We start from the raw sequence: 26,552 nt of genomic DNA on the forward strand, positions 1-26,552 counted from the left end.
CTGGTCCTGAGGGAGCACTTGCCCCATGGTGGTACATGTTACTCATCTTCTGAGTGCGAAAAGACACCTGGTGGACTGCTCAAAATCGTTTAGAAAAAAGCGGGTAAAACACTTAACACTACACAAGTAGATGCACAGGTGAGCTTCACCCTGTGTCTATATAGTAGCAATGAAGGATAGCTCGGTGGCTTAATCCTTAAGACCTAGTTGTTCAACATCTAGTCTCCTCAAAACTAGTCTCTCAAATCTAGTTTGTCTCCTTGAGATAAAAAAACATGCAGAAAATCTCCTATAAAAATTACTAACTACTGAAACGCAGTCAGCAACCAACCATAGTTACACAAAAGTATGCTTAGCAAAGGGAATTAAGAATAAAGAAAATTCAAAGAGAAATTACTTTCCAAACCTATGTCTCTCTTCAAAAATTAATTATAATTATTGTGCATTGAGATGACACAACCACTGATATGCTATAAGCAACCAATTACGGATACACAAGGCACTGGTATACCGGTTTGGCAAAGGTTCAAATGAATTCAAAATAAAAATTTGCAAAAAGGAATACATTTCCAGAATTATTTTCTTCTTTAACAACTAATCATGATCAATTCAAAATGAGAAAAAAAGTTTTGAAAAGGGAAATTTTATTTTTAATTTTTTGAAAAAAATTTAAATTTTTCAAAAAAAATCAATTTCTAGAAAAAAAAAGAATCTGGATTATTGTACACACTGGTGTCAGTTCAAAGATATTCTTCCTGACCGAGTTACTACTTACCTAAATGAGCATCAAGTTGGAACGGTAAGAGGCACAGGGAAGATCTATCTAGTGGTCGTCAGGTTAAACTGAGTGGAGAGGTTTTGAGTCCAGAGTTAAAATCCTCGTATGGCTGGAGGGATAAAGGGAATGAAACCAGAACCTGTAACTATTGTCTAGGGGAGGGACACTGGAAGAACGAGTGTCCTGCCCTCAGGTCACAAAACAAGGTTCTCCAAAATAGCAGGGGACCTAAGCCTGCTGCCCTTGCGGCTCGTGCCCAGCAGATTGACTGGGAGAAGGCATTGGACGCTGTAAGATTCCATACTAACCCAAAATTTGATGCAGGAGAATGTGATCTGGGTTATGCACCTTATATACATGAGGGTTATGTGTCTCTGCTGGGGAGTGACACACAAGTTCCGGTTAAGATACTGAGGGACACGGGCTCTTTAGAGTCCTTTGTTGTTGAGTCTGTTCTTCCATTTTCTAAGGAAACTGACACAGGGAGTTCTGTGCTGGTTAAAGGAATGGGGATGCAACTGTTTTCGGCTCCTTTGCATCGTTTTTTGTTGACTTCTGCTTTAGTTAAGGGACAGGTGTCCATGGGAGTCCGGCCATCATTACCGGAACTTAAAACCCTTCATTGTTTATTATATAATCATTAATATTAACTATTGAGATTATTAATTTAACTTTTATCAGATGAGACTGATATTTATAAATTGACTTGTTGGTCCCTGGAACCAGGATGGTGCCCCGCTACGATAAGTAATAATTACAGATTGTATCATTCTTAATTGATAATTTTGTTGTTTTCATTACTATTAACTATCATAACTATCATTAACTATTCTAAATGGATAACCTTATAATTTCTAATTAATTATTTTACTATTCTTAAGTGAAAGCCTTATTATTTTTAATTATTTTTAATAAATAATTTAATTATTTTAATAATCATATTTATGATTATTAATAATTAGCCAACGTCAAGTCTACTCCTATTGCACAACAGTTATAATGAAACAATAAGAGCAGTAATTATTAGTAGTTACGGATAGAAAGTGCTGTCATATGGTGGTAAAATCTGGGGTTGTGAAGCCGAAATGCAGATCTTCGAAGTAGGCTTTAATCCAAATTGTGATGGGCTCTGGTACTTTGAAGAAGTCTAACGCAGCCGAGAGGACACCATGTGGAACAGACCCAAATGCATTATCAAGATCAAGGAAGATGACATGTTTCTCCTCACTTTTGGCTGATTGAAACCTTGGGAGCATTTTTGTATACAATGTTCGGGCCTGGGGCTGATGATGCTCTTGCCCGCCTCACTGTGTTCTCCACTTCTTTCCATTCGGAGGGCTCACATCCATTTGGTGTTCTGGCTGCTCAATGGGTGGATATCAGATGGGATAGATATCGGATCATGTCTCTTTGGATCAGAGTGGGTGTTTTCCAGGTGCTCCTGTACATCCTGCTTTGAGGTCCTTAGGGATCTACCCTTCTTTGTGATGAAGAGAGATTTCACGAACTTGAAGGAGTCTTTTAAGAAATGGGTTCTTGCTTGTTAGGGACATAACTAGGGATGAGTGAGTATAGCATTATCTGTATCTGTTAACCATATGAATTATCCGTATCCGTACTCGGAGTGGGCGGGGCCTAACCCGGAAGTGGGCTGGTTCAACACAACTTTCTTTTTTAACTTTGACATTTTTTTATGATTTTTTTATTTTTTTTAAATTTATTTCCACACCAGGTGTGTGTGTGTGTGTGTGTGTATGAGTGAGTAAGAGTGAGACAGAGAGGGGGGCGGGGAGACTGTGTCCGTTGCTGTTTGCTATTTCCCGGGGACAAGATTGACAGGAGACGCGGGTCTCTCCTGCTTCGGATGAGGATAATTAAAACAAACACGGTATAATCACATTCATGTGAACAACAGCGATTCAGCGCAAAAAAAAAAAAAATCTCCGACAGGCAGAGACGCAACGCGAGTCGCCTATTACCAGCACCACGTCAACCCTAAACGTTAACGGAAAAGACCCGCGAACCTGAGTGACTGAGAGCTGTTCTGTGAGTGAGTGAGCAGAGCCGTGTGTGAGGGGAGGAGCGCTGTGACGCTGTGTGAGGATTTTCATTCAGTCCGAGCACAGATAATGACTCCGATTACTCGTATAATACTCGTGCTCGGCAAAAGTGCTTTATCCGTACCGGATACTCGTTTCAGCCGAGTATCCGGCTCATCTCTAGACATAACTCTGCACCTTAGTCAAGTGTTTTGTTCTTGTAATCAAGGATACAGTCTGAACTTGAGGGGGGACACTCAGGCCAAAGGTACATCTGACTGGCTACAGGCTTGTATGGCAGAACTATGAAAGCCATGTGGTCACTCAGTAGATCAGACATTGTTACCTCTTTGCCTTCTTAAACTAAACAATGTGTCAGTTTAGAACATAGGACAAGATGGAGAATACGCAATGTATGTTCTGCCGCACTAATTAATGCCTACCGCCAGTTGATGTTATTGTTAATTTTATGGTCTGGAGCAGGACCTGTAGCCAACCTCCACAGGGCAAACTATACAGTAGTCTAGGAGTGGGCAGCATGTATCTACACGAGCGGGTTGCTGCAGTAATGTTGGCAGTAAGAGAGAGTTGACTGTCGAGTGTCACGCAGGTTCATTGCAGTCTGGTTGGTGGCTACCACACAATTGTCTATGGTATTTCTGAAAGTGACATCCACTTGGCCACTGAGCCAACAGTTTATAGACTGAGATTATTTTTTAATTACCTGTTGCAACATATTCTTGTCACGCAATGCTCATAAAGAAGCGATGGGTGAACGAATCCAACCCCTGTGACTTTCAGAGTCTAATCAGAGTGACACACACTAGATTGAATGCCGGTTACACCCTTTACATTTCTGAACAAAGGGTACTGTTTCAAAGGATTAAGAAGAAATGCAGTGAGAGAACATCCCATTGGAAGGAAAGTGAGAAGCCTCTTCGGTGACAGTTTTCTTAATGTGACGTCTTGAAGTTCTGTTTTTGTTTTGCAGCAGGACTACTTGACATATAGTATTGAAGTTATCCTTCAAAAATGTTTACCCTCACCTATGCTGCTAAAAAACTTTAATCCCGATGATGTTTTCCTACACTTGACATCTATTGCACTTGTGTCCGTCCTGGGAGACGGATCCTCACATGTGTCTCTCTGAGGTTTCTACATATTTTTACCTGTTAAAAGGGTTTTTAGTAGTTTTTCCTGACTCTTGTTGAGGGTTAAGGACAGAGGATGTCTCACCATGTTAAAGCCCTATGAGACGAATTGTGATTTGTGAATGTGGGCTATACAAATAAAATTTGATTGATTGATTGATAAACATCTACTAAACTTAATCATTGAATGAACCGAACCACTGGATTCTATTTGGTTTCCCAACAGAAATACAGTTGCTCTCTTCTTGCATGAGTCCACACATACTGTAGAGGAGTTGGTCCACAAACCGAACTGAAACTTCATTGGGATCCCAAACCCACTCCTGTAAAGATCTGTGACTTTGTCTGGACTAGTTTCTGTGAATTCACCTGCATCCATGTACTAACTTCTTCTAATGTCATTACATTCATATAAGAAGTGTGAAGCAGCAGCTCTGTTCTGACAGTCAGAACTTCATATGAAATCAGGAAAACTTTGTTGTTCCTCTGCTCAGACGATTCTTAACTATTGTGGGAGCTTGTTACTGGTGAAAATGTGCTCAATAACAATCACGTAACAAAAGTTTTAGTTCAAACCGGTTTTGCAGGTGCTGCATTCTTTTCAACCCGAATGTGCATTCCATCAGACTCCAGCTTACAGTATATAAGATGCTGCAGGTGGATGTGAGAGGCACCCGGGACACAGAGCAGTTCTCTGCATCATGGCTTCCACAGCGGTGCTCCTACTCCAGCTGCTCCTGGTCTCACTGGCGTCTGCATCACATCTATTAGGGACAAGTGCGACCTACACCTACAGAGGACAAAACCCTGATGGAACGTACAAGGTGAGAGATGCAATGAGGACATCGAGACAATGTGTGAATCTGCTCCATGATAGAAATGTCCTACTCCTCTTAATTATTACTGTTGTCTTTTCTTTGTGGGAGCTTTATTTCTTTGGTTTGATTTACTAGTTTAGGATCAAGGCCACAAAAAAACGTATTGATTTAACAATAATAGTAATTTTATACATTTTACATATGAAATTCTTAAAGATTTGGATACTGTTAAACTTCTGATTCTTGCCCCTAATTAGCTTTGAACAAGACAAAGTAATAATTACAACAATAATGATAACTATAATTGTTTAGTACTTATCTAGACAAGGTTACAATGTGCTTGACAAAATACATGAGAATAAAACAATAATAAGACAGATGAAATAAATTAAACTTGGTCACGGTTAGTAACTGGTTTTAGTTACTGGCCTTAGTTACTTCACTGAGTTAACTGCCTTAGTTACTGGCCGTAGTTCCAGAGCAACCACCTGGAAGCACAGTGTTCATTCTGATCTTTTCCCGCAGGTGGACCTTCACACCAAGTCAATCTTCAAGACCTGTGACTCCCTGACGTGGAGCTGCTACGGGAGCAACTGTCGCAATGTCGCTAGAAGTCCGTCGGTTGTGATTGACAAAAACACCAACACGCCAATAAATACTTGTGTGACTGAAACAGTTTTCACGACTAATGTTCGCAGTGACAAACCTTTTCAGATGAGGTAAGTCTTTTTAAGGCTACTTAACTTTCACTTGCTGCTTAGTGAGACTAGGTTAAAACTGGTTTTATTCCCAGTACAATTGACGACTGCCATGGACTTGTTTGTTGTTTCTGTCCCTTGTACTGTTTATGTGTTTTGGACCCCCTCGAAATCAGGGGGATTCATCTCAAAGAGTTAAAGCCATGACAATACATTTCAAACTATAAAAACGTATTGAATTTGGTCCCTAAGTTGTTTTGAATGTCTCTTCTTCTGTGTAAGAAATGTGCTTCATGAATCAAACTGCTTCACCTTTGTGCTCTTAACATGTATTCACTGAGTCACTTTGTGGAGCATTCTTTTATTCATCATCCCTGCTTGACAACAGTCATGTTCACACACCTCGATCTGCTCCACACACACCAGGGCAAGTGGCTGCTGTTGGCGCACAACGGCCAATAATGTTAGGAGCTGGAGTCTACTGACTGAGGTAGATCTGGGAAAGAGGTCTGACACCAGGAAACCAAACAGATCACCAGACATCGACATCCTACCTTACCTCCGGTAAGTCTCCAGCAGATACCTGGAAACCTGTCGACCTTTAACCCTTTTATCACAAACACTGGAGAATTTGAATTTGTTTTTAACACAGATTATTCCATAGTTTGTTCTTTTCTTACTAACTCCTGTTATCATGTATATTCAAGAGTTCCTCAGAACTGCCCTCGGACATACAAGCTCACGTCTTTTGATCCTGATGGGGACAAAGTTCGATGTCGATATGGAAACGTCAAGGGGAGGGAGTGCGACTCATGCAACCTGCCACCAGGCTTCCTCTTAGACCAGGTCAGCTGAGGAATGTGAATCTCCATACTTTGTATTTTAATGTATTGACGCTTTGCCTCCCTTTAATAATACATATTCACATTGATAGGGCTCTTGCACATTGCACTACAACTACACCCGAGCCAACATCAATGCTTTTGGACTTGAGTTGGTGGTGGAGGATTTCCCACAAAGCTACATCAATCTGCAATACGCAGACGGATCCAAATCCTACAGGACTCCGACGACCGTGGGGAGCGTGGCACCACCCACACCCACGGCTCCTCTTAGCAAACTTCCTATGCAATTCTCTTTTCTTGGTAAGTATGTTTTTACTTTTCCTGACCCATGGCAATATTTTTAATGAGCCAATTATTTTTAGTCCCACCAAGCAGATGTCCTGTTGCTGCTGCTCTGGGATTAGTAAGATAAAAGTCTTTATAAGTGTTGGACCTCTAAGACGCCCTAATGTGTGACACATGTTCACAAAATACTGAGGCCAGTATTTTATTTAAAATATTAATATTAAATCATAACTTTAGTTTGTTAAAGTTACCTCGGGGCACCACCCTTCAAAGAAGGGAAAAGATAGCCAATTTATTGATTAAGAACTAGTTCAATTAGAAATCTCAATATTTACTATTAAAGATTATATAATGAACAGTGAAGGTTATTTCTTGACAGTGTAGAGGTTGGCAAAATTCACTTATGCAACATTAATGAAAGAACATTTTTGAAAGGAAAACATTTAATATGAATATAATAAAGTATAAAAACACAAATTCCTAACAAACCGTACTAACGTAGGTGCTTCCCAAAATGGCTGACCAGAGTTCACACCTTCTTCAGCATGCTTTCAAAATGGTGGTTTGGCCCACTAAAGTAAACAGCCCCCCCTTCTTCTTCTTCTGAAGTGGGAGAGTAGATAAGTAGCTGAAGTAATATGTGTGTGTCTCTGTGAATGGTAATCAGAGGATGAAAGATTCAGAGAGAGAGAGAGAGAGCCTGTGAAGAGCCTAGCTAACATCAACTTTCATTTAACTTATAAACACAATATCACCACATATATCAAACTTATTATCACCACACAGAATCAAATAAACAGTCTTGCTTAGTCTAGTATCATTATTAAGCCCAGATTATGTTACCAGTCCTTAGAAAGGGGAAAAGGGACTTGCAGTTCAGAAAGGCCCCCCCCCCCTCGGAGATGCAGGAGAAACAGCTGGCCTCCTGCTGTCCTCGGTGGGTAGATCGAAAGAGAAAGAATTGGGGCAGCCCTGTCTTTATATTGGCCTGGTGACCTCACAGGTCATGGGGCCAGACTGACCAATAGGTGTTGACCCTTGTGACTTTTCACACCTGTGTGAAGTTGACCGGAACAAAAAGAACCTGTTGCACCCTGGGAGACTGAGTTCCTTGGCTTTCTAATAGTTCTACTGAACAAAGAGACCATGCTGCATCAGGCTTATGACTATACATGTAGGCCGAGAAGGAGGCCTGTGTGTTGGGCTTAAAAAAATAATCCCAACACACACATTTAGTGTTTTTATTGTTTTATGTTATTTTTGAAATTTATTTTTACTTTGACATTGTTGTTTTTTTCGTGAGAAGTTTAACTTCTTCAATATCAAACTTTGTTTTTCAAAAGCCTTGTATTTCCCTAAACTCTGCATTTCTTCATTTAATCAAAAAATTACAATTTAGTCGTAGCTGTGACTTTATTTAGATTTTACAACAAACAAAAGCCTCAGTAGCAGTTTGCTAATTGCTGTTCAATACTTATCACATTTGTTAAATTCCAGTGGACCCCCCTGCTCCGTCATGTCAGGAGGGAGCTTTCCTGCCCAAGCTTCTGGCTCCAACACCTGCAAATGGAGCTCGTTTCCTAGCAGAGGTCAACAAGGAATTGGAAATCAGAGTCAAAGCGCATGCCATAAATGCAAGGTAAGTGAGAACCAACAAGACCGCTGAAACCTTGTGGCAACAAAACATCTCAGCAAGCAAGATAACTGTGTTCTGTTTTCACACAGAATAAATAATATCTTCATCAGTGGGCCGGCGAATATCAGAAAGCAGCAGACCACACAGGGAGAGTTTGTCCTCAGGTGGACGCCACTCCCAGATGACCACGGACAACATTTTGTGATCTGCTTTGCTGTTGAAGCAGTCAAACCGTGAGTCTAGGACTTCAGTTCTCTGTCGACACGATCACGTGCGTAGGAAAACATCGTTTAACTTTTCACATATTTTCACAAATGTTTTTCAGGCCTGCCGTCTATCAGTCCGAGATGAGGTGTGTTCTTGTGGAAGCCAGGAGTGAAATAGGTGAGTCACCAGGATACGTCACTGTCAACAGTCTATGTTGATTTAGCACAACTGAAAGCTGCATTAAGCACTTTTTGACCACCAGAGGGCAGAAAAACACCGGCCTGACCTACGCACCATACAATAAGGCTGGTGTCGTCATGGTAATCCTGACAACAACAAAATAATAGCAACATTAACATCTAACATACATCAATATGAAATATAGACTAAATATCAGTGATCGAATAGAATATTTATTATAATTCTCTGTATAAAGTACTGAAAAGGTTATGGTTTAAAATGTACTTGTTTTGTTCCAGTTAAATCTCATGTGATCTGCAACGAGTCCTCCATGACAGTATCGGTTGAGAAAGCCTCATTCCCTCGACTCCATGAGGATCATATGCAGCTCAACGATCCCTCCAACACGGCCTGCAGCCTCCAGAGACTCTCCAACAGCACTCACATCATCGCCACCATCCCCCTCAACGCCTGCGGCACTCAGATCGAGGTAGCTAGGGCCTCATGTCATCTCACTACACACTCAGTTACCAGTGCTGCTTCTTGTTTGTCGGTTACTGCATGAGGACTGAATTCGTAACTTTCTGTCCTACAGGAGGACAAGGTCAACCTCATCTTCAAGAACGAAATCTCCACGGTGGACAACCCCAGAGACCTGATCACCAGGAAGCACCTGATGGAGGTGCAGTTCTACTGCCAGTACCCAAAACGAGGAAAAGCGTCATTGGGCTTCGTGGCACACAGGAAGAACATCACTGTGTGGGAGAAGGGCTTCGGCACGTTCACCTACCAGTTTGAGTTCTACCCTAACAACCAGTTCCAAACCAGGATGGATCCAGCAGCATATCCTCTGGAGTACGACATTGGGAACAGGATTTACATGAAGATCAAGGCCACCTCCTTGGTCAACAACACCGAGCTGTTTGTGGAGTCCTGCCGAGCTGCACCATACGACAACCCCAGCTACCGCCCAACCTACTCCATCTTTGAAAATGGGTATGAAAACACACTCTACTGTTTGAAGGCAGATGTTGGTTGTCAGGGGTAACGGTGCCTTCAAGAAAGGACGTAAAATATGTAAAAAGATTTGCAGCTAGCTGGGCCGTCTCGGTGTCACCTATGCTCCCCCCAGTGGCATTTAAGTGCAGGGGCACTGTTCTTACCGTGTTTTTTCTTTCTTCTTCCTTTGAAAAGGTGTCAAATGGATCCAACTCTTCAGATCCACTCCCCCGCTGACCAGAAAGAATTCAAGTTCAGCATGGAGGCTTTCAAGTTCATCGGACTGAACAATCAGGTCAGCAGTGGATTAGAAATTCTTTTGTTTATTATTAAGGGACAGTGAACATTAATTAATATACAGAGTATATATATATATATATATATATATATATATATATATATATATATATATATATATATATATATATATATATATATGTATTACCCTTGTACCTATAGTTCAGGGAAACAAAGCATTAGTCAGGTGCAGAGATGCTTCAGTGTTGATCTTGTTTCTACGGACAGAGACAGATTAGCTGTTTCCCTCTATTTCCATTCTATATACTGATCTAGGCTAACAAGCTCCTGTGAGCCTGGAGATATCTAACAAGAAGGTGAATTAACCAATAAGATCAAACTTATTTTTCTGATGGGACAAGTTCTAAAAGCCTGACACAGTAACTGAGGATGCAGTAGAGCAGAGGTTTGACTCTACATCTGTACGTCTGCTGACATATCGGGGGCGTGTCTTGTTGTGTTCAGGTGTACATCAGCTGCTCGGTCATGATGTGTGAAGCAGGGAACTCCAACACCAGGTGCTCCAAAGGTTGCATCAACTCTACGTTGACAAGCCCCCGGCGCTCCAAGAGAGAGGCTGTCATCCAGAGTGCAAGTCACTTCGTTTCCCAGGGGCCATTGCGCTTACGGAGATCTGCAGAGAGGGTCGGAGCCACAGGTATGACACGCCTGGAGCACACCTGCCTCGGCAGAATCCCAGCTTGATTTTGGACAAAGCTCGACTCACATTGTGTTTCTCTTTTCTTCAGCGACCAACCTGAATCTGAACCTGGTGTTCATCGCTGGATGTGTTCTTGCAGCCGTCGGCATGGTCTGCGGAGTGGTCATGTACAGAGCCAAAGTGTCAAAGGTCAAATACCAACCTTTGCCAACATTTGAGACTTAAATCAGCAGCGTGTGGGAAATACCTGATTTATAATGATCACTTCAGACTGTACCAAGTCTTCTTTCATGGTTTTCGGTGGGGGTTTATGTATCTAATCAGGTGCAAATGTAAGCAGATGGATTTCATATCAACATCCTCGTGAATGTCTGCAGCTTTTTGTAAGATTTAACTTTTATATTGAACAGATCTGAAAGGTGTGTGGTGTTTACAGGCGGGATCTGATGTGGTTTTTTAACTGTTCCATTTGTGATGTGTTACAATATGATTTAAACAAGTATTCTGATTGAAATGTGTTTTACTTTCCAACACACACATTTCTCATGTGTCTGAATACATATTAGGTTTATATACTGTGTCTCTGTTTCAGACACTGAAGTGTTTGTCAATGCAAAGTCAATCAGGGAAGTGTCAGACGGTTGAGTGTGGTTGATGTCGCTCTGAGTTGTATATGTACATTAAATATCAAGTTACAAACATGTGACCTCCTGATAAGAGTCATCGCCAAACCTCAATTTAAAAAACTGCAAAATCCAAATGTGAGTCACCTGAAGGAATGAAGCAACAGCACGTGATGCTCTTCAGGTCCAGGGATGGTCTCCATGGTGATTCAGGCGGCAGCTTCATCATCATCATTGCTTCCTCTGACCATTAGTTTATCAAATCAAAGAAAATTCTCGTATATCAAGTTTTGTTTGATCAACAGTCTAAAGCAGAAATGTGTTTATGTCAACTGGAACTGAATCATTGTTTTGGTTGTTGGGCTTAAAAATAAACAACAAATACTAATCGAGGTACTTTCCTGTGAGTTCTTTTCCACACATACATTACTGATCAAAATCTTAAGACCAGTTGAAAAATTGCATGAATTTGCATTTTGCACTGTTGGATCGCAGGAAGGTTCTAAGTAGACTGTTCATCAGCTGATCAAAAGTTTAAGACCACAGCTAAAAAAACAAAAAAAACCTCCTAAAACAGAAATTAAAGTGTCAAAAACTGACTCAGTAATGAGTAGCTCCACCATTATTGTTGATCACTTCAAAAATTCATTTTGGCATGCTTGATGCAAGTGTTTCCAAAAGGCTAGTGCGAATGTTGCGCCAAGTGGTGAAGATGGCTTCACGAAGGGCATCCACTGTCTGGAACTGAAGTCCATTTTTGTAAACTTCCCTTGCCATCCATCCCCAAATGTTCTCAATTGGATTAAGATCAGGGGAACACGCAGGATGGTCCAGAAGAGTGATGTTGTTCTCCTGTAAAAAAGTCTTGGTCAGACGGGCATTGTGAATTGGAGCGTTGTCCTGCTGAAGAACCCAGTCGTTACCACACAGACCAGGGCCCTCAGTCATGAGGGATGCCCGCTGCAACATCTCCACAGAGCCAGCTGCTGTTTGACGCCCCTGCACAACCTGGAGCTCCATTGTTCCATTGAAGGAAAAAGTACCCCAGATCATGATGGCGCCCCCTCCACTGTGCCGCGTAGAAAACATCTCAGGCTGCATCTCCTTGTCATGCCAGTAACGTTGGAAGCCATCAGGACCATCAAGGTTACATTTTTTCTCGTCAGAGAATAAAACTTTCTTCCACCTTTGAATGTCCCATGTTTGGTGCTCCCTTGCAAAGTCTAAACGGGCAATTTTGTGGCGTTGAAGGAGACGTGGCCTTTGAAGACGTTTCTTGTTTTTGAAGCCCTTCCTTCGCAGATGCCGTCTGATGGTTATTGGGCTGCAGTCAGCACCAGTAATGGCCTTAATTTGGGACGTGAGCTATTTTGCCTTTGCCATCAAGAGATCTTCACAGTGTGATTACTTGACAGGAAATGACATGGAATCCAAATTTTTGGACAGATTTTGGCTTTTAAAGGCTGTGGTCTTAAACTTTTGATCAGCTGATGAACAGCCTATTTGAGTTAAATTGTTGTTTTCAATAAATTGCCTGCTCACAACCTTCCTAAGATCCAACAGTGCAAAATGCAAATTCATGCAATTTTTTAACTGGTCATAAGATTTTGATCAGGAGAGTATATACGACTTTCAGTTTACTACTTATGCTTTTAATGGTTTGTTTCACCTGAATAGTACATTCCGGTTTTCCAATTCAAATAAGACTTAGAGAATGCTTTGAGTTGAGGTCGGGATATTTATGCAATTAGCATAATCCGCAGATTATCTGGTAAATACGGAGAAATCCACCAGGTCTGTCTTGTGGTCAAACTCCCTGAAGTTGGCCTGAAGAACAGCTGAGTCACAAAACTCACTGAGCTCTCGGAGGATGTCATCGCACACTGACTCGTCTAAACAAGTGTGTGCAGCATTCTTCTCGTTTGAGGCCCGCACAGGGCACGGCCATGCGTCTTGGGTCAAAGCACTGCATGCTGCTCACCAGTGGGTGATGCACTGGACCCTTTCTCAGCAGCTTCTCAGTCAGGTTATCAAGAGTTTCTGACAGTCCATATTGATCTCTAGCACCTGCCTCTCTGAAATCCTCTTTGAACACTTGAGTTGGTTTAGTGTGGTTTCTGCTGCAAATCCAATGTCAATCTTGGAATTGCTTTGTGCAGACTGCAGTCCTGGAAGGCAACATGGAGCTTCAGTGTGGAGGTGGCTTCCCTCAGGGATTGCTCCTTCAGAAATCGTCCCATGAGTCCTGCAAATATTGACATGAAAATAATAATTAATTTCAAATTAATTTTCATTTTGATCACTCTTAATTAGCAAATTCACAAAATAATAGGTCCTGTGTGAGTATGATACACTATCTGATCAGACACGCATAACAAGTGAAATGTACCCAATTCATAAATTAATTTTCTAGATGCAGATTAACTCGAATTAACCCTTATTACACTAGAAGGTACAGTACAGAGAAAGTTTTAAAGTTGTTAAAATGCTCTACAAAGAAATATATTTTTAATCATATTTTGGATCAAGTTATGTGGCAGCGTTCTATTAATCTATTACATGTATCCAACATATTACTGAAAGACTAATTGAAATTGTCAAAATCTTACAAGACATATTTAAAAGCCAAAATATAATGCTGTTTTATTGCAATGCTTAAAACAAATATGAAAATGTATGCCTTCAAAATATGTTAATGCTTACCTTTCATCAGTTTCATCATGTCCTCACGGAGGAAGGGAAGCATGGGTTTGTCTGTTTGGTAGTCGGTGAGGAATGGAGTGACTTCTCTTGAAATGCTATTGAAGATTTCCAGATTCACGGTGAAGAGAGGATCTGCACAGCGGTCCTTCAGAGCCTCAAATTCCTTCACCTTTGGATTCGGTAGTTTACCTTTTCAACCATTTCAACGTACGCTTTTACGTGGGCCAGAGCAGCATTCCTGGTTCCAACACCTTGACATGTTTGATCCATCGGTGATTACAAAATTGAAGTGTGTTGGTGCTGCAACCAGATCCAATCTTATGATCTGTGGTGTTAGATGCTGCACAAAGATCAACAGGACGAGTATAGAGACAAGTCCATCATCTGAGGTCATGAAAAGCTCGCTAGTTACCTTAAATTTAATGTTTCTGTGCTGTGATGATTCTAAATCCTGACTGAGTTTCCAACAAACCATAACTATCTAAGTAATCACACAGCTGGTTAGTGTAACCCTTGGTTACACTAGAATGAGTGTTAATGTGGACCAGGACAGGAGATTGTAGCTAGGGCTTGAGAATCACAGGAGTTTAAATTAACTTGTCTTTGAACACAAACTGTAGTTCAAGTTTGTTTGACAATAGAATACAGCGTCATTCTCCCCTAAATTTTAAACAGAAATAAATGCAATTTAAAAAAGTGTGCACATGAAGTCACTTCAAAGTCCAGTTATGGCCTATTTGTTGTACAACAAAATATAATTATTTTAGATCAAACTCAATGCTAAATTAAATTAGAATTTTATAAATTTCAAGTATTAGTATCCAACAGAGTTACATTGACTTAAGGCATACATTCATACACATATTATCAGTCCTTTGGATTTTTTATGCAAGGCAAATAATGGCTACATGCTAATACTGAAGCTCAATGAGTAGAAACTCCACAGCTATTTGATGAAAGTAAATGAAGATGGATGCTGTAAATCTTCCCTAATGACCTATATAAACAACATAGCTAGCAAGGGTTGTTAGGCTTTCTCAGAGTAAGGACCCAATCTCAGACCAAGATGCAAAAATACTTATTTATTTAAAAAATAGGAAAAACCAAGGATCCAAAAAGTCAAAAATGACCGGAGCAAAAAACAGAAAATCCAATTCAATAGTTGGCAAAAACAGAATTCCAAAAAGGGAAAAAACAAAGAGGATAAAAAATCAGAATGTCAAAAATCATACAAGATAACAGACCTCAAAAACTCAGAATCCTGGCATGGCTTCTCACAGGCAAAAACGATACAATCCGACAGAGGACAACAGAAAGACTGGGCTTATAAATGAGGTGGAACAAAGACAAGACACAGGTGAACAAATGAGGCAAACACTCAGGGTGATGATAGGGAACAGGTGAGGGGGAAAAAGAGCGGGAAGCAGCAGAGGGCGGAGTCTCCAAACAATAACAGAAAACACATGGCCTGACAACATCAACACAACAAGCACATGACAACACAAATAAACAGGGGGAAACACATGGAATAACAAAACACATGCAGGAGGCACAAAGTAAAAAGTCTAAGATCGCCATGATCCTAACAAGGGTAGCTTTCGATATTCACTAACCCTATTAACAAATGACAGTGGAATTTTTGATTGTATCGTTAGCCTAGCGGTTAGCGGACTTTTTTTCGCTCTCACATGCTAACGCTATTAGCGAATGACAGTGGGATTTGACATTGTAACCGTTAGCCTAGCGGCTAGCAGACTTTTTTCGCTGCGTGTTCTACTGTATATCTCCTCTTAATCAGCAACTACGGATTTCTTTCCACTCACCATTGAATCAGGAGAATCCCTGCACCTTTCCACAGGTCAGCAGGATTACCTCACACATGCACACGAAATATCAGATAACCATCTGAGCAAAGCAGGGAGTTTGTAGCTTGAGCGGCAATATGGCAGACAGGATGCAGTAGATAAGGAGGATGGCTGGTACCTCCCCCTATTGGCTAGAAACATTCTCAACATCAATGTCGGACATTCATGAGTTCTTCTCTGGAAAAAGTAATCGTAGAGGGAGTGCTGAAGACCGTACAAATAAACAAAAACATGAAAAGCACGAGAGAGCGCAACACCGTGGCAGCCATACAAGGCCCAGAATGGACAATACAAATGTGTCACATGTTTATTAAACGGATTAGATATGAGTGAACACCAGTATAATCCCATGTGGGCGGAGCCTGGGCTGGTGGGAGGGTCACTGGATTCTCAGGAACTCCTCTTGATCCCTCACTGGCAGCTCTCACTTCTCACAGGAATCAGTCAGTCAGTCTCATCCGGTCTGTAGGAATCAGTCAATCAGTCTCATCTGGTCTGTAGGAATCAGTCAGTCTTATCTGGTCTTCAGGAATCAGTCAGTCTCATCTGGTCTGTAGGAATCAGTCAGTCTCATCTGGTCTGTAAGAATCTGTCTGTCAGTCAGTCTCATCTAGTCTGTAGGAATCAGTCAGTCAGTCTCATCCGGTCTGCAGGAATCAGTCAGTCAGTCTCATCTGGTCTGTAGGAATCAGTCAGTCTCACCTGGTCTGTAGGAATCAGTCAGTCTAAAGATGATTTGGCTGCCCTGCTTCTCTCAGTCAAACCTCGGATGCAGGCAGCTCACACAAAGACATGTGGTAACTCTCGAATCAGTCAAACCCTGATCGGGTCAAGATGGTGTCTCGACTTTTGTTTGCCTTTGGTCTTTGTTGTTTGAGCCGGTCGCAGGAAACAGGATCGTAGAAAACGTGTCTGTGAACCTGGACCTTGATGCTTTGACTCACACACGTGTCAAATCAGTGATGTGCATCATACTCCTGACTGGCAGGCTCCACCTGTTGGCAGCCACACAGATTCTTCTGTTAATGACAGGTGATGTTATCTCATCTGAAAGGTTTGACATGTGGCCGCACGTAGAATAACAAGGTTTGTTTAGATAAGTGCTAGACCAACACAGGCATTATAATTATTGTTATTGTAATTTTATAAAACGTAATATAATTTATACGATATGAGTCACATGCTTGGGTCCAACTGGCGCAGTCCTGCAATTAACAGCTGATGTGTGGTCATGTTTTTACAAATCTATTCTGTTTAGTGACCGTGTCAAAGTGTTGTAGCTCAACAAGCAGCCGGGCAGGTCAGCTTCTCCGACCTCGGCTGAACCGTCTTCACTCGAACACGAGCTGCTTCCCGTAACTGAATGAGACAGATTGATTGATTGAGTCATATCTGTTTCCCTCAGATGTGTCTTAGGTATTCAGGTGAACGGAGCCATCAGATGGTCTCGCTCCAATCACATTCAACAATCACATGTCAGTTTTACAAAAGCCTTCATTCCATGTCTAAGTACACATTGTCATTCTTAGGCCTGCTGGGCACGGTGGAATGTTCTGAGCATGAACTTCCTCCTCAGTCCTAGACACGTACTTTAAGTACACACCCACTGTGTTTGTTAGGCACAGCTTTGTCTCCTGAAACTGAAGATTACTGGTATTTGACACTTTAAAAAGAAAGCAAAGACGACTATTATGCATCAAGCACATCAGCACATTTAATCCCAGTTTGTACAGACGGCTGCTGAATCCTGACAGATAGCACCGCTCTTAAAGTCTTTATCCGTGCATTGCACTGATCAGATGATTCTGGTGGCCGCCAGTTCCCTGATGTGACCAATAAAGGGCTTGTACACCAGATAATATAATTTCCATACCAAATCGTACTAGAAGGAGCCAGTCAATCATATTGTATTTGTTTAGCCCCTATACACAAATCACTATTTGTCTCACTGGGCAGAACAAAGCCATCAACTGCCTTTCATCAAGATTGAAGAAAAACCACCAGGAAAACCTCAGAGCAGTAAGAGAAGGTAGAGACCTCAGAGGACGTCACATGTTACGGAAGCCTTGCCCAGGACGGACAATAAAGCTTAATCAATAAAGTTTAATCAATAAAGCTCATTAAATGTTTTAATAAGCGTTGAAAGACCTGAACCACTGGGTTGTATTTGGTTTCCCAACAGAAATACAGTTGCTCTCTTCTTGCATGAGTCCACACATACTGTAGAGGAGTTGGTCCACACACCGAACTGAAACTTCATTGGGATCTCAAACCCACTCCTGTAAAGATCTGTGACTTTGTCTGGACTAGTTTCTGTGAATCAACCTGCATCCATGTACTAACTTCTTCTAATGTCATTTCATTCATACAAGAAGTGTGAAGCAGCAGCTCTGTTCTGACAGACAGAACTTTAACTTCATATGAAATCAGGAAAACTTTCTTGTTCATCTGCTCAGACGATTCTTAACTATTGTTGGAGCTTGTTACTGGTGAAAATATGCTCAATAACAACCACGTAACACAATTGTTTTTTTTCCACGCCTATTATTGAAACTCATTTCCCAGAAAGAGGTTTCTTTTCTATTAAGTTCAAACCGGTTTTGCAGGTGCTGCATTGTTTTCAACCAAATGTGCATTCCATCAGACTCCAGCTTACAGTATATAAGATGCTGCAGGTGGATGTGAGAGGCACCCGGGACACAGAGCAGTTCTCTGCATCATGGCTTCCACAGCGGTGCTCCTACTTCAGCTGCTCCTGGTCTCACTGGCGTCTGCATCACATCACTTTGGGGGAAGTGCGAGCTACACCTACAGAGGACAAAACCCTGATGGAACGTACAAGGTGAGAGATGCAATGATGACATCGAGACATTGTGTGAATCTGCTCCATGATAGAAATGTCCTATTCTCTTCATTATGACTTTTTAATTTGTGGGAGCTTTATGTCTTTGGTTTGATTAACTAGTTAAGGATCAAGGCCACAAAAAAACGTGTTGATTAAATAATAATAGTAATTTTATACATTTTACATATGAAATTCTTAAAGATTTGGATACTGTTAAACTTCTGATTTTTGCCCCTAATTAGCTTTGAACAAGACAAAGTAATAATTACAACAATAATAATAATTATAACTGTTTAGTACTTATCTAGACTTGGTTACAATGTGCTTGACAAGATACACGGGGATAAAACAATAATAAATGGGAAATGGTTTTGTATTTATAAAGCGCTTTTCTAGTCTTGACCACTCAAAGCTCTTTACTGTACAGTTTTTACATTCACACACACATTCATACAGAGCATCTATTAGCAGCACTTTGTTGTGCTATTGGGGGAAATTCGGGGTTCAGCATCTTGCCCGAGGACACTTCGGCATGCAGATGGGTCAGACTGGGGATCGAACTGCCGAGCTTCAGGTTAGAGGACGACCGCTCTACCACTCAGCCACAGCCGCCCTAATAAGAAAGATGAAATAAATTAAACTTGGTCACAGTTAGTTACTGGCTTTAGTTACTGACCTTAGCTACTGGCATTAGTTAATGGCCAGCCGCACATACAAGCCTGGACTAAGGTACTAGTGGCAGGTATTGGTTGTAAAATGTTAGATGATTCTCAGAGCAAGGCAGGTAGAAGCTCTGATATTTAACCTGGGAACAAACCATGCTGAGCTTTAAAAGTTAATCAAGGATCTTAAAGTCCTCAATTTAAGTTAAGGGAGTCAAGAGTTGGAGAAATGTGGCCCTTCGCTTGGTGTTCAAATGTGAGCGGCTGCGTTCTGCAAACAATAATCACCTCCTCAGTTTGAGCAGAGCAACCAGCTGGAAGCACAGTGTTCAGTGTGATCTTTCCCCGCAGGTGGACCTTCGCAGCAGGTCAACCTTCAGGACATGTGGGCATTATACCTATGGGTGGAACTGCTACGGGGGCAACTGTCGCATTGTCGGTCGTAGTCCATCGGGTATGGTTGACAGGCACACCACCATATCAGGATACTATGGAGGCTCTTGTGAGACTGAAACAGTTTTCACGGCTAATGTTCGCAGTGACAAACCTTTTCAGATGAGGTGAGTCTTTTTAAAGCTACTTAACTTTCACTTGCTGCTTAGTGAGACTAAGTTAAAACTGGTTTTATTCCCAGTACAATTGATGACTGCGATGGACTTGTTTGTTGTTTCTGTCTCTTCTTCTGTGTAAGAAATGTCCTTTATGAATAAAACTGCTTCACCTTTCTGCTCTTAACATGAATTCACTGAGTCACTTTGTGGAGCATTCTTTTATTCATCATCCCTGCTTGACAACAGTCATGTTCACACACCTCGATCTGCTCCACACACACCAGGGCAAGTAGCTGCTGTTGGGTGGGAACGGCCAATAATGTTGGCAGCTGGCATCTACTGACTGAGGTAGATCTGGGAAAGAGGTCTGACACCAGGAAACCAAACAGATCACCAGAAATCGGCATCCTACCTATCCTCCGGTAAGTCTCCTGCAGATACCTGGAAACCTGTTGACCTTTAACCCTTTTATCACAAACACTGGAGAATTTGAATTTGTTTTTAACACAGATTATTCCATTTTTGTAATTTTTAATAACTCCTCTTATCGTGTATGTTCAAGAGTTCCTCAGAACTGCCCTCGGACATACAAGCTAACGTCTTTTGATCCCGATGGGGATAAAGTTCGATGTCGATATGGAAACGTCAGGGGGAGGGAGTGCAACTCATGCAACCTGCCACCAGGCTTCCTCTTAGACCAGGTCAGCTGAGGAATGTGAATCTCCATACTTTGTGTTTTAATGTATTAATGCTTTGCCTCCCTTTAATAATAAATATTCACATTGATAGGATTCTTGCACATTGCACTACAAATACACCCGAGCCAACATCAAGGCTTTTGGAATTGAGTTGGTGGTGGAGGATTTCCCACAAGGCTACATCAATCTGCAATACGCAGACGGATCCAGATCCTACAGGACTCCGATGACCGTGAGGAGAGGAAAGAGATCCCTATACCCATACCAATCCACAACCACAGGCCCAACCACAACCACAGGCCCATACCGATACCCATGGGGATGGGGATACACAACCACAACCACAACCCCATACCCAACCACAACCACAGGCCCATACCGATACCCATGGGGATGGGGATACCCAACCACAACCACAACCCCATACCCAACCACAGGCCCATACCGATACCCATGGGGATGGGGATACCCAACCACAACCACAACCCCATTCCCAACCACAACCACAGGCCCATACCGATACCCATACCCATGGGGATGGGGATACCCAACCACAACCCCAACCACAACAACAACCCCATACACAACCACAACCCCATACCCAACCACAACAACAACACCATACCCGACCACAACCCCATACCCAACCACAACCTCAACCCCATACCCAACCACAACCACAACCACAACCCCATACCCAACCACAACCTCAACCCCATACCCAACCACAACCACAACACTATACACAACCACAACTCCATACCCAACAACAACCCCATACACAACCACAGCCGCAACCACAACCACAACCACAACCCCATACACAACCACAACCCCATACCCAACCACAACACCATACACCACCACAACTCCATACCCAACCACAACCCCATACACAACCACAAGCCCATACACAACCACAACCCCATACCCAACAACAACCACAGCCGCAACCACAACCACAACCCCATACACAACCACAACCCCATACCCAACCACAACCACATCCCCAACCACGGCTCCTCTCAGCAAACTTCCTCTGCAATTCTCTTTTCTTGGTAAGTATGTTTTTACTTTTCCCGACACATGACAATAATTGAAGTTAGACTGTTCTTTTTAAGTCCCACCAAGCAGAGGTCCTGTTGCTGCTGCTCTGGGCTCAGTAAGATAAAAGTCTTTATAAGTGTTGGACCTCTGTGAACGCCCTAATGTGTGACACAAAATACTGAGGCCATGGCTTCCTGTACTTAATGGAATAGAGTTTTTTTTCTTCAATCACCTCCTCAGTGTTTTGAGGATCTTTTATATTTTGCGGTTATTTTTGTTGTTTATTTTTATTTTTACTTATACATTATTGTTTTATTCATGACAAGTTTAACTTCTTCACTATGAAATTCTTTGTTCTTCAAAATACTTGTATTTCCCTAAACTCTGTATTTCTGGCTATAGAACATGTTCTTCATTTTTTACAATTACAATTTAGTCGTACGAGACGTTCTGTCAACATATTAATCCTAGGTTTTTGGTTTTGGTTTTTACTGAGCTGGGACTTTATTTGTTTTTTTCAACGAACAAAAGGCTCAGTAGCAGTTTGCTAATTGCTGTACAATCTAAATTCCAGTGGACCCCCCTGCTCCGTCATGTCAGGAGGGAGCTTTCCTGCCCAAGCTTCTGCCTCCAACACCTGCAAATGGAGATCGTTTCCAAGCAGAAGTCAACAAGGAATTGGAAATCAGAGTCAAAGCGCATGCCATAAATGCAAGGTAAGTGAGAACCAACGAGACCGCGGAAACCTTGTGGCAACAAAACATCTGAGCAAGCAAGATAACTGTGTTCTGTTTTCACACAGAATAAATAATATCATCGTCAGTGGGCCGGCGAATATCAGCAAGCACCAGACCACACAGGGAGAGTTTGTCCTCAGCTGGACGCCGCTCCCAGATGACCACGGACAACATTTCGTGATCTGCTTTGCTGTTGAAGCAGTCAAACCGTGAGTCTAGGACTTCAGTTCTCTGTCGACACGATAACGTGCGTAGGAAACCATCGTTTAACTTTTCACACATGTTCACAAATGTTTTTCAGGCCTGCCCTCTATCAGTCCGAGATGAGGTGTGTTCTTGTGGAAGCCAGGAGTGAAATAGGTGAGTCACCAGGATACGTCACTGTCAACAGTCAATGTTGTTTTAGCACAACTGAAAGCTGCATTTAGCACTTTTTGACCAGCAGAGGGCAGAAAAACCCCGGCCTGAACTACACACCATACAATAAGGCTGGTAACATGGTAATCCTAACAACAACAAAATAATAGCAACATTAACATCTAACATACATCAATATGAAATATAGACTAAATATCAGTGATCACATAGAATATTTATTATAATTCTCTGTATAAAGTACTGAAAAGGTTATGGTTTAAAATGTACTTGTTTTGTTCCAGTTAAATCCCATGTGATCTGCAACGAGTCCTCCATGACAGTATCGGTTGAGAAAGCCTCTTTCCCTCGACTCCATGAGGATCATATGCAGCTCAACGATCCCTCCAACACGGCCTGCAGCCTCCAGAGACTCTCCAACAGCACTCACATCATCGCCACCATCCCCCTCAACGCCTGTGGCACTCAGATCGAGGTAGCTAGGGCCTCATGTCCTCTCACTACACACTCAGTTACCAGTGCTGCTTCTTGTTTGTCGGTTACTGAATGAGGACTGAATTCGTAACTTTCTGTCCTGTAGGAAGATGAGGAGAACCTCATCTTCAAGAACGAAATCACCACGGTGGACAACCCCAGAGACCTGATCACCAGGAAGCACCTGATGGAGGTGCAGTTCTACTGCCAGTACCCAAAACGAGGAAACGTGTCATTGGGCTTCGTGGCACACAGGAAGAACATCACTGTGTGGGAGAAGGGCTTCGGCACGTTCACCTACCAGTTTGAGTTCTACCCTAACAACCAGTTCCAAACCAGGATGGATCCAGCAGCATATCCTCTGGAGTACGACATTGGGAACAGGATTTACATGAAGATCAAGGCCACCTCCTCGGTCAACAACACCGAGCTGTTTGTGGAGTCCTGCCGAGCTGCACCATACGACAACCCCAGCTACCGCCCAACCTACTCCATCTTTGAAAATGGGTATGAAAACACACTCTACTGTTTGAAGGCAGATGTTGGTTGTCAGGGGTAACGGTGCCTTCAAGAAAGGACGTAAAATATGTAAAAAGATTTGCAGCTAGCTGGGCCGTCTCGGTGTCACCTATGCTCCCCCCAGTGGCATTTAAGTGCAGGGGCACTGTTCTTACCGTGTTTTTTCTTTTCTTCTTCCTTTGAAAAGGTGTCAAATGGATCCAACTCTTCAGATCCACTCCCCCGCTGAACAGAAAGAATTCAAGTTCAGCATGGAGGCTTTCAAGTTCATCGGACTGAACAATCAGGTCAGCAGTGGATTAGAAATTCTTTTGTTTATTATTAAGGGACAGAGTGCGTGAATTAATATATACTATATATATATATATATATATATATATATATATATATATTTATATATATATGTATTACCTTTGTACCTATAGTTCAGGGAAACAAAGCATTTAGTCAGGTGGAGAGATGCTTCAGTGTTGATCTTGTTTCTACGGACAGAGACAGATTAGCTGTTTCCCTCTATTTCCATTCTATATACTGATCTAGGCTAACAAGCTCCTGTGAGCCTGGAGGTATCTAACAAGAAGGTGAATTAATCAATAAGATCAAACTAAATGGTTTAATACATATATTTTTCTGATGGGACAAGTTCTAAAAGCCTGACACAGTAACTGAGGATGCAGTAGAGCAGAGGTTTGACTCTACATCTGTACGTCTGCTGACATATCGGGGGCGTGTCTTGTTGTGTTCAGGTGTACATCAGCTGCTCGGTCATGATGTGTGAAGCAGGGAACTCCAACACCAGGTGCTCCAAAGGTTGCATCAACTCTACGTCGACAAGCCCCCGGCGCTCCAAGAGAGAGGCTGTCATCCAGAGTGCAAGTCACTTCGTTTCCCAGGGGCCATTGCGCTTACGGAGATCTGCAGAGAGGGTCGGAGCCACAGGTATGACACGCCTGGAGCACACCTGCCTCGGCAGAATCCCAGCTTGATTTTGGACAAAGCTCGACTCACATTGTGTTTCTCTTTTCTTCAGCGACCAACCTGAATCTGAACCTGGTGTTCATCGCTGGATGTGTTCTTGCAGCCGTCGGCATGGTCTGCGGAGTGGTCATGTACAGAGCCAAAGTGTCAAAGGTCAAATACCAACCTTTGCCAACATTTGAGAGTTAAATCAGCAGCGTATGGGAAAAACCTGATTTATAATGATCACTTCAGACTGTACCAAGTCTTCTTTCATGGTTTTCGGTGGGGGTTTATGTATCTAATCAGGTGCAAATGTGAGCAGATGGATTTCATATCAACATCCTTGTGAATATCTTCAGCTTTTTGTAAGATTTAACTTTTATATTGAACAGATCTGAAAGGTGTGTGGTGTTTACAGGCGGGATCTGATGAGTTTTATAACTGTTCCATTTGTGATGTGTTACAATAAGATTTAAACAAGTATTCTGATTGAAATGTGTTTTACTTTCCAACACACACATTTCTCATGTGTCTGAATACATATTAGGTTTATATACTGTGTCTCTGTTTCACACACTGAAGTGTTTGTCAATGCAAAGTCAATCAGGGAAGTGTCAGACGGTTGAGTGTGGTTGATGTCGCTCTGAGTTGTATATGTACATTAAATATCAAGTTACAAACATGTGACCTCCTGATAAGAGTCATCGCCAAACCTCAATTTACAAACTGCAAAATCCAAATGTGAGTCACCTGGAGGAATGAAGCAACAGCACGTGATGCTCTTCAGGTCCAGGGATGGTCTCCATGGTGATTCAGGCGGCAGCTTCATCATCATCATTGCTTCCTCTGACCATTATTTTATCAATTCATCAAAAATTATCATATGTCAAGTTTTGTTTGATCAACAGTCTAAAGCAGAGATTTGTTTATGTCACTGTCACCTTCGGGAAACTGGAACTGAATCATTTTTTTTGCTGTTGGGCTTAAAAATAAACAACAAATACAAATCGAAGTACTTTCCTGTGAGTTATTTTCCACTCAAATAAAACTTTCAGTCTACCTACTGTCATGGAAATTTCTGTAGAAACAAGCACAAGTCATATTGTTGTCTTTCGTTAAGTTTAATTCTAATCCCTCTGCAGATGGACTCACCATACACATCACCTGATGTGACATGTACAATGAGCAAAGAGCACAGGAGAATCAGTATTCTTATAAATCACAAGCCCCTCCCTGAAAGGAGCAGAAAGTTATCCATCAGCTTCTTGGATGTATGATCAGGGTGGGCAGACATCCTGTCACCATCTCTGTCCCAGACCCCTTATCTTTGTTTACAAGACAAAGACCCCTGGATCCATCTGCTACTCAAGGCTCCCAGGAAGTTCCTTGAACAACACTCATAAACCTTGAGTTAACTCACAGAAACCCATCTGTTCATTCGTTCCTCTACATACATGTCTGTTTTTTCATTAACCATTACCCAAATGCAGAAATTTCCAACACACTACTTATGCTTTTAATGGTTTATTTCACCTGAATACTACCTTCTGTTTTCCTATTCAAATAAGACTTAGAGATTTCTTTGAGTTGCGTGGCGGGATATTTATGTAATTAGCATAATCTGCAGATTATCTGGTAAATTTGGAGGACGGAAAAATGACTTTAGTATAACTACTGTTGGGACTGAGTTCCCAGTGATCTGACTTATAACAAAGAGTCGTAAAACTTGGGACCCGCCTCAGGAGACCCCTTACATTTAAAAATCCAGCATGGAGCTCTTATCTCCATGTGGCAGAAGATCACTTCCTGGGTCCCCCACTGTAAACCGCCCCTTGGGGCCAAATTCTGATAGTTAATTGGCCGGGGGCCACACTGACCCCTGACCCCTCCTCCCAGGGG

The 26,552-nt window shown here is 42.0% G+C and overlaps 2 protein-coding genes across 2 annotated transcripts; both read left to right on the top strand.

The window, feature by feature from the left end:
- Positions 1 to 4,669: 4,669 nt before the first annotated feature.
- On the top strand, positions 4,670 to 10,819 carry LOC132998777 (zona pellucida sperm-binding protein 2-like). Its single transcript, XM_061068524.1, has 12 exons — positions 4,670 to 4,792; positions 5,312 to 5,505; positions 6,192 to 6,330; positions 6,419 to 6,629; positions 8,112 to 8,253; positions 8,340 to 8,483; positions 8,576 to 8,634; positions 8,937 to 9,127; positions 9,233 to 9,633; positions 9,832 to 9,931; positions 10,399 to 10,591; positions 10,683 to 10,819. The coding sequence occupies exons 1-12, from the start codon at positions 4,670 to 4,672 to the stop codon at positions 10,817 to 10,819; spliced, it is 2,034 nt and encodes a 677-aa protein (XP_060924507.1).
- Positions 10,820 to 18,504: 7,685 nt separating this feature from the next.
- On the top strand, positions 18,505 to 24,860 carry LOC132998778 (uncharacterized). The gene is made up of 14 exons (XM_061068525.1): positions 18,505 to 18,627; positions 19,644 to 19,852; positions 20,406 to 20,544; positions 20,752 to 21,050; positions 21,333 to 21,446; positions 21,529 to 21,599; positions 22,163 to 22,304; positions 22,391 to 22,534; positions 22,627 to 22,685; positions 22,985 to 23,175; positions 23,281 to 23,681; positions 23,881 to 23,980; positions 24,440 to 24,632; positions 24,724 to 24,860. The coding sequence occupies exons 1-14, from the start codon at positions 18,505 to 18,507 to the stop codon at positions 24,858 to 24,860; spliced, it is 2,322 nt and encodes a 773-aa protein (XP_060924508.1).
- The last annotated feature ends 1,692 nt before the right edge of the window (positions 24,861 to 26,552 follow it).

This window comes from Limanda limanda, chromosome 3, assembly GCF_963576545.1.
Source record: "Limanda limanda chromosome 3, fLimLim1.1, whole genome shotgun sequence".
NCBI lineage: Eukaryota > Metazoa > Chordata > Actinopteri > Pleuronectiformes > Pleuronectidae > Limanda > Limanda limanda.

Coding starts and splice junctions, on each gene's coding strand:
- LOC132998777 (XM_061068524.1), top strand. CDS start 4,670: ATGGCTTCCACAGCGGTGCTCCTACTCCAGCTGCTCCTGGTCTCACTG. Junction 8,254..8,339: donor GCGCATGCCATAAATGCAAG/GTAAGTGAGAAC, acceptor GTTTTCACACAG/AATAAATAATATCTTCATCA. Junction 8,484..8,575: donor GCTGTTGAAGCAGTCAAACC/GTGAGTCTAGGA, acceptor AATGTTTTTCAG/GCCTGCCGTCTATCAGTCCG.
- LOC132998778 (XM_061068525.1), top strand. CDS start 18,505: ATGGCTTCCACAGCGGTGCTCCTACTTCAGCTGCTCCTGGTCTCACTG. Junction 22,305..22,390: donor GCGCATGCCATAAATGCAAG/GTAAGTGAGAAC, acceptor GTTTTCACACAG/AATAAATAATATCATCGTCA. Junction 23,176..23,280: donor CCTGTGGCACTCAGATCGAG/GTAGCTAGGGCC, acceptor TCTGTCCTGTAG/GAAGATGAGGAGAACCTCAT.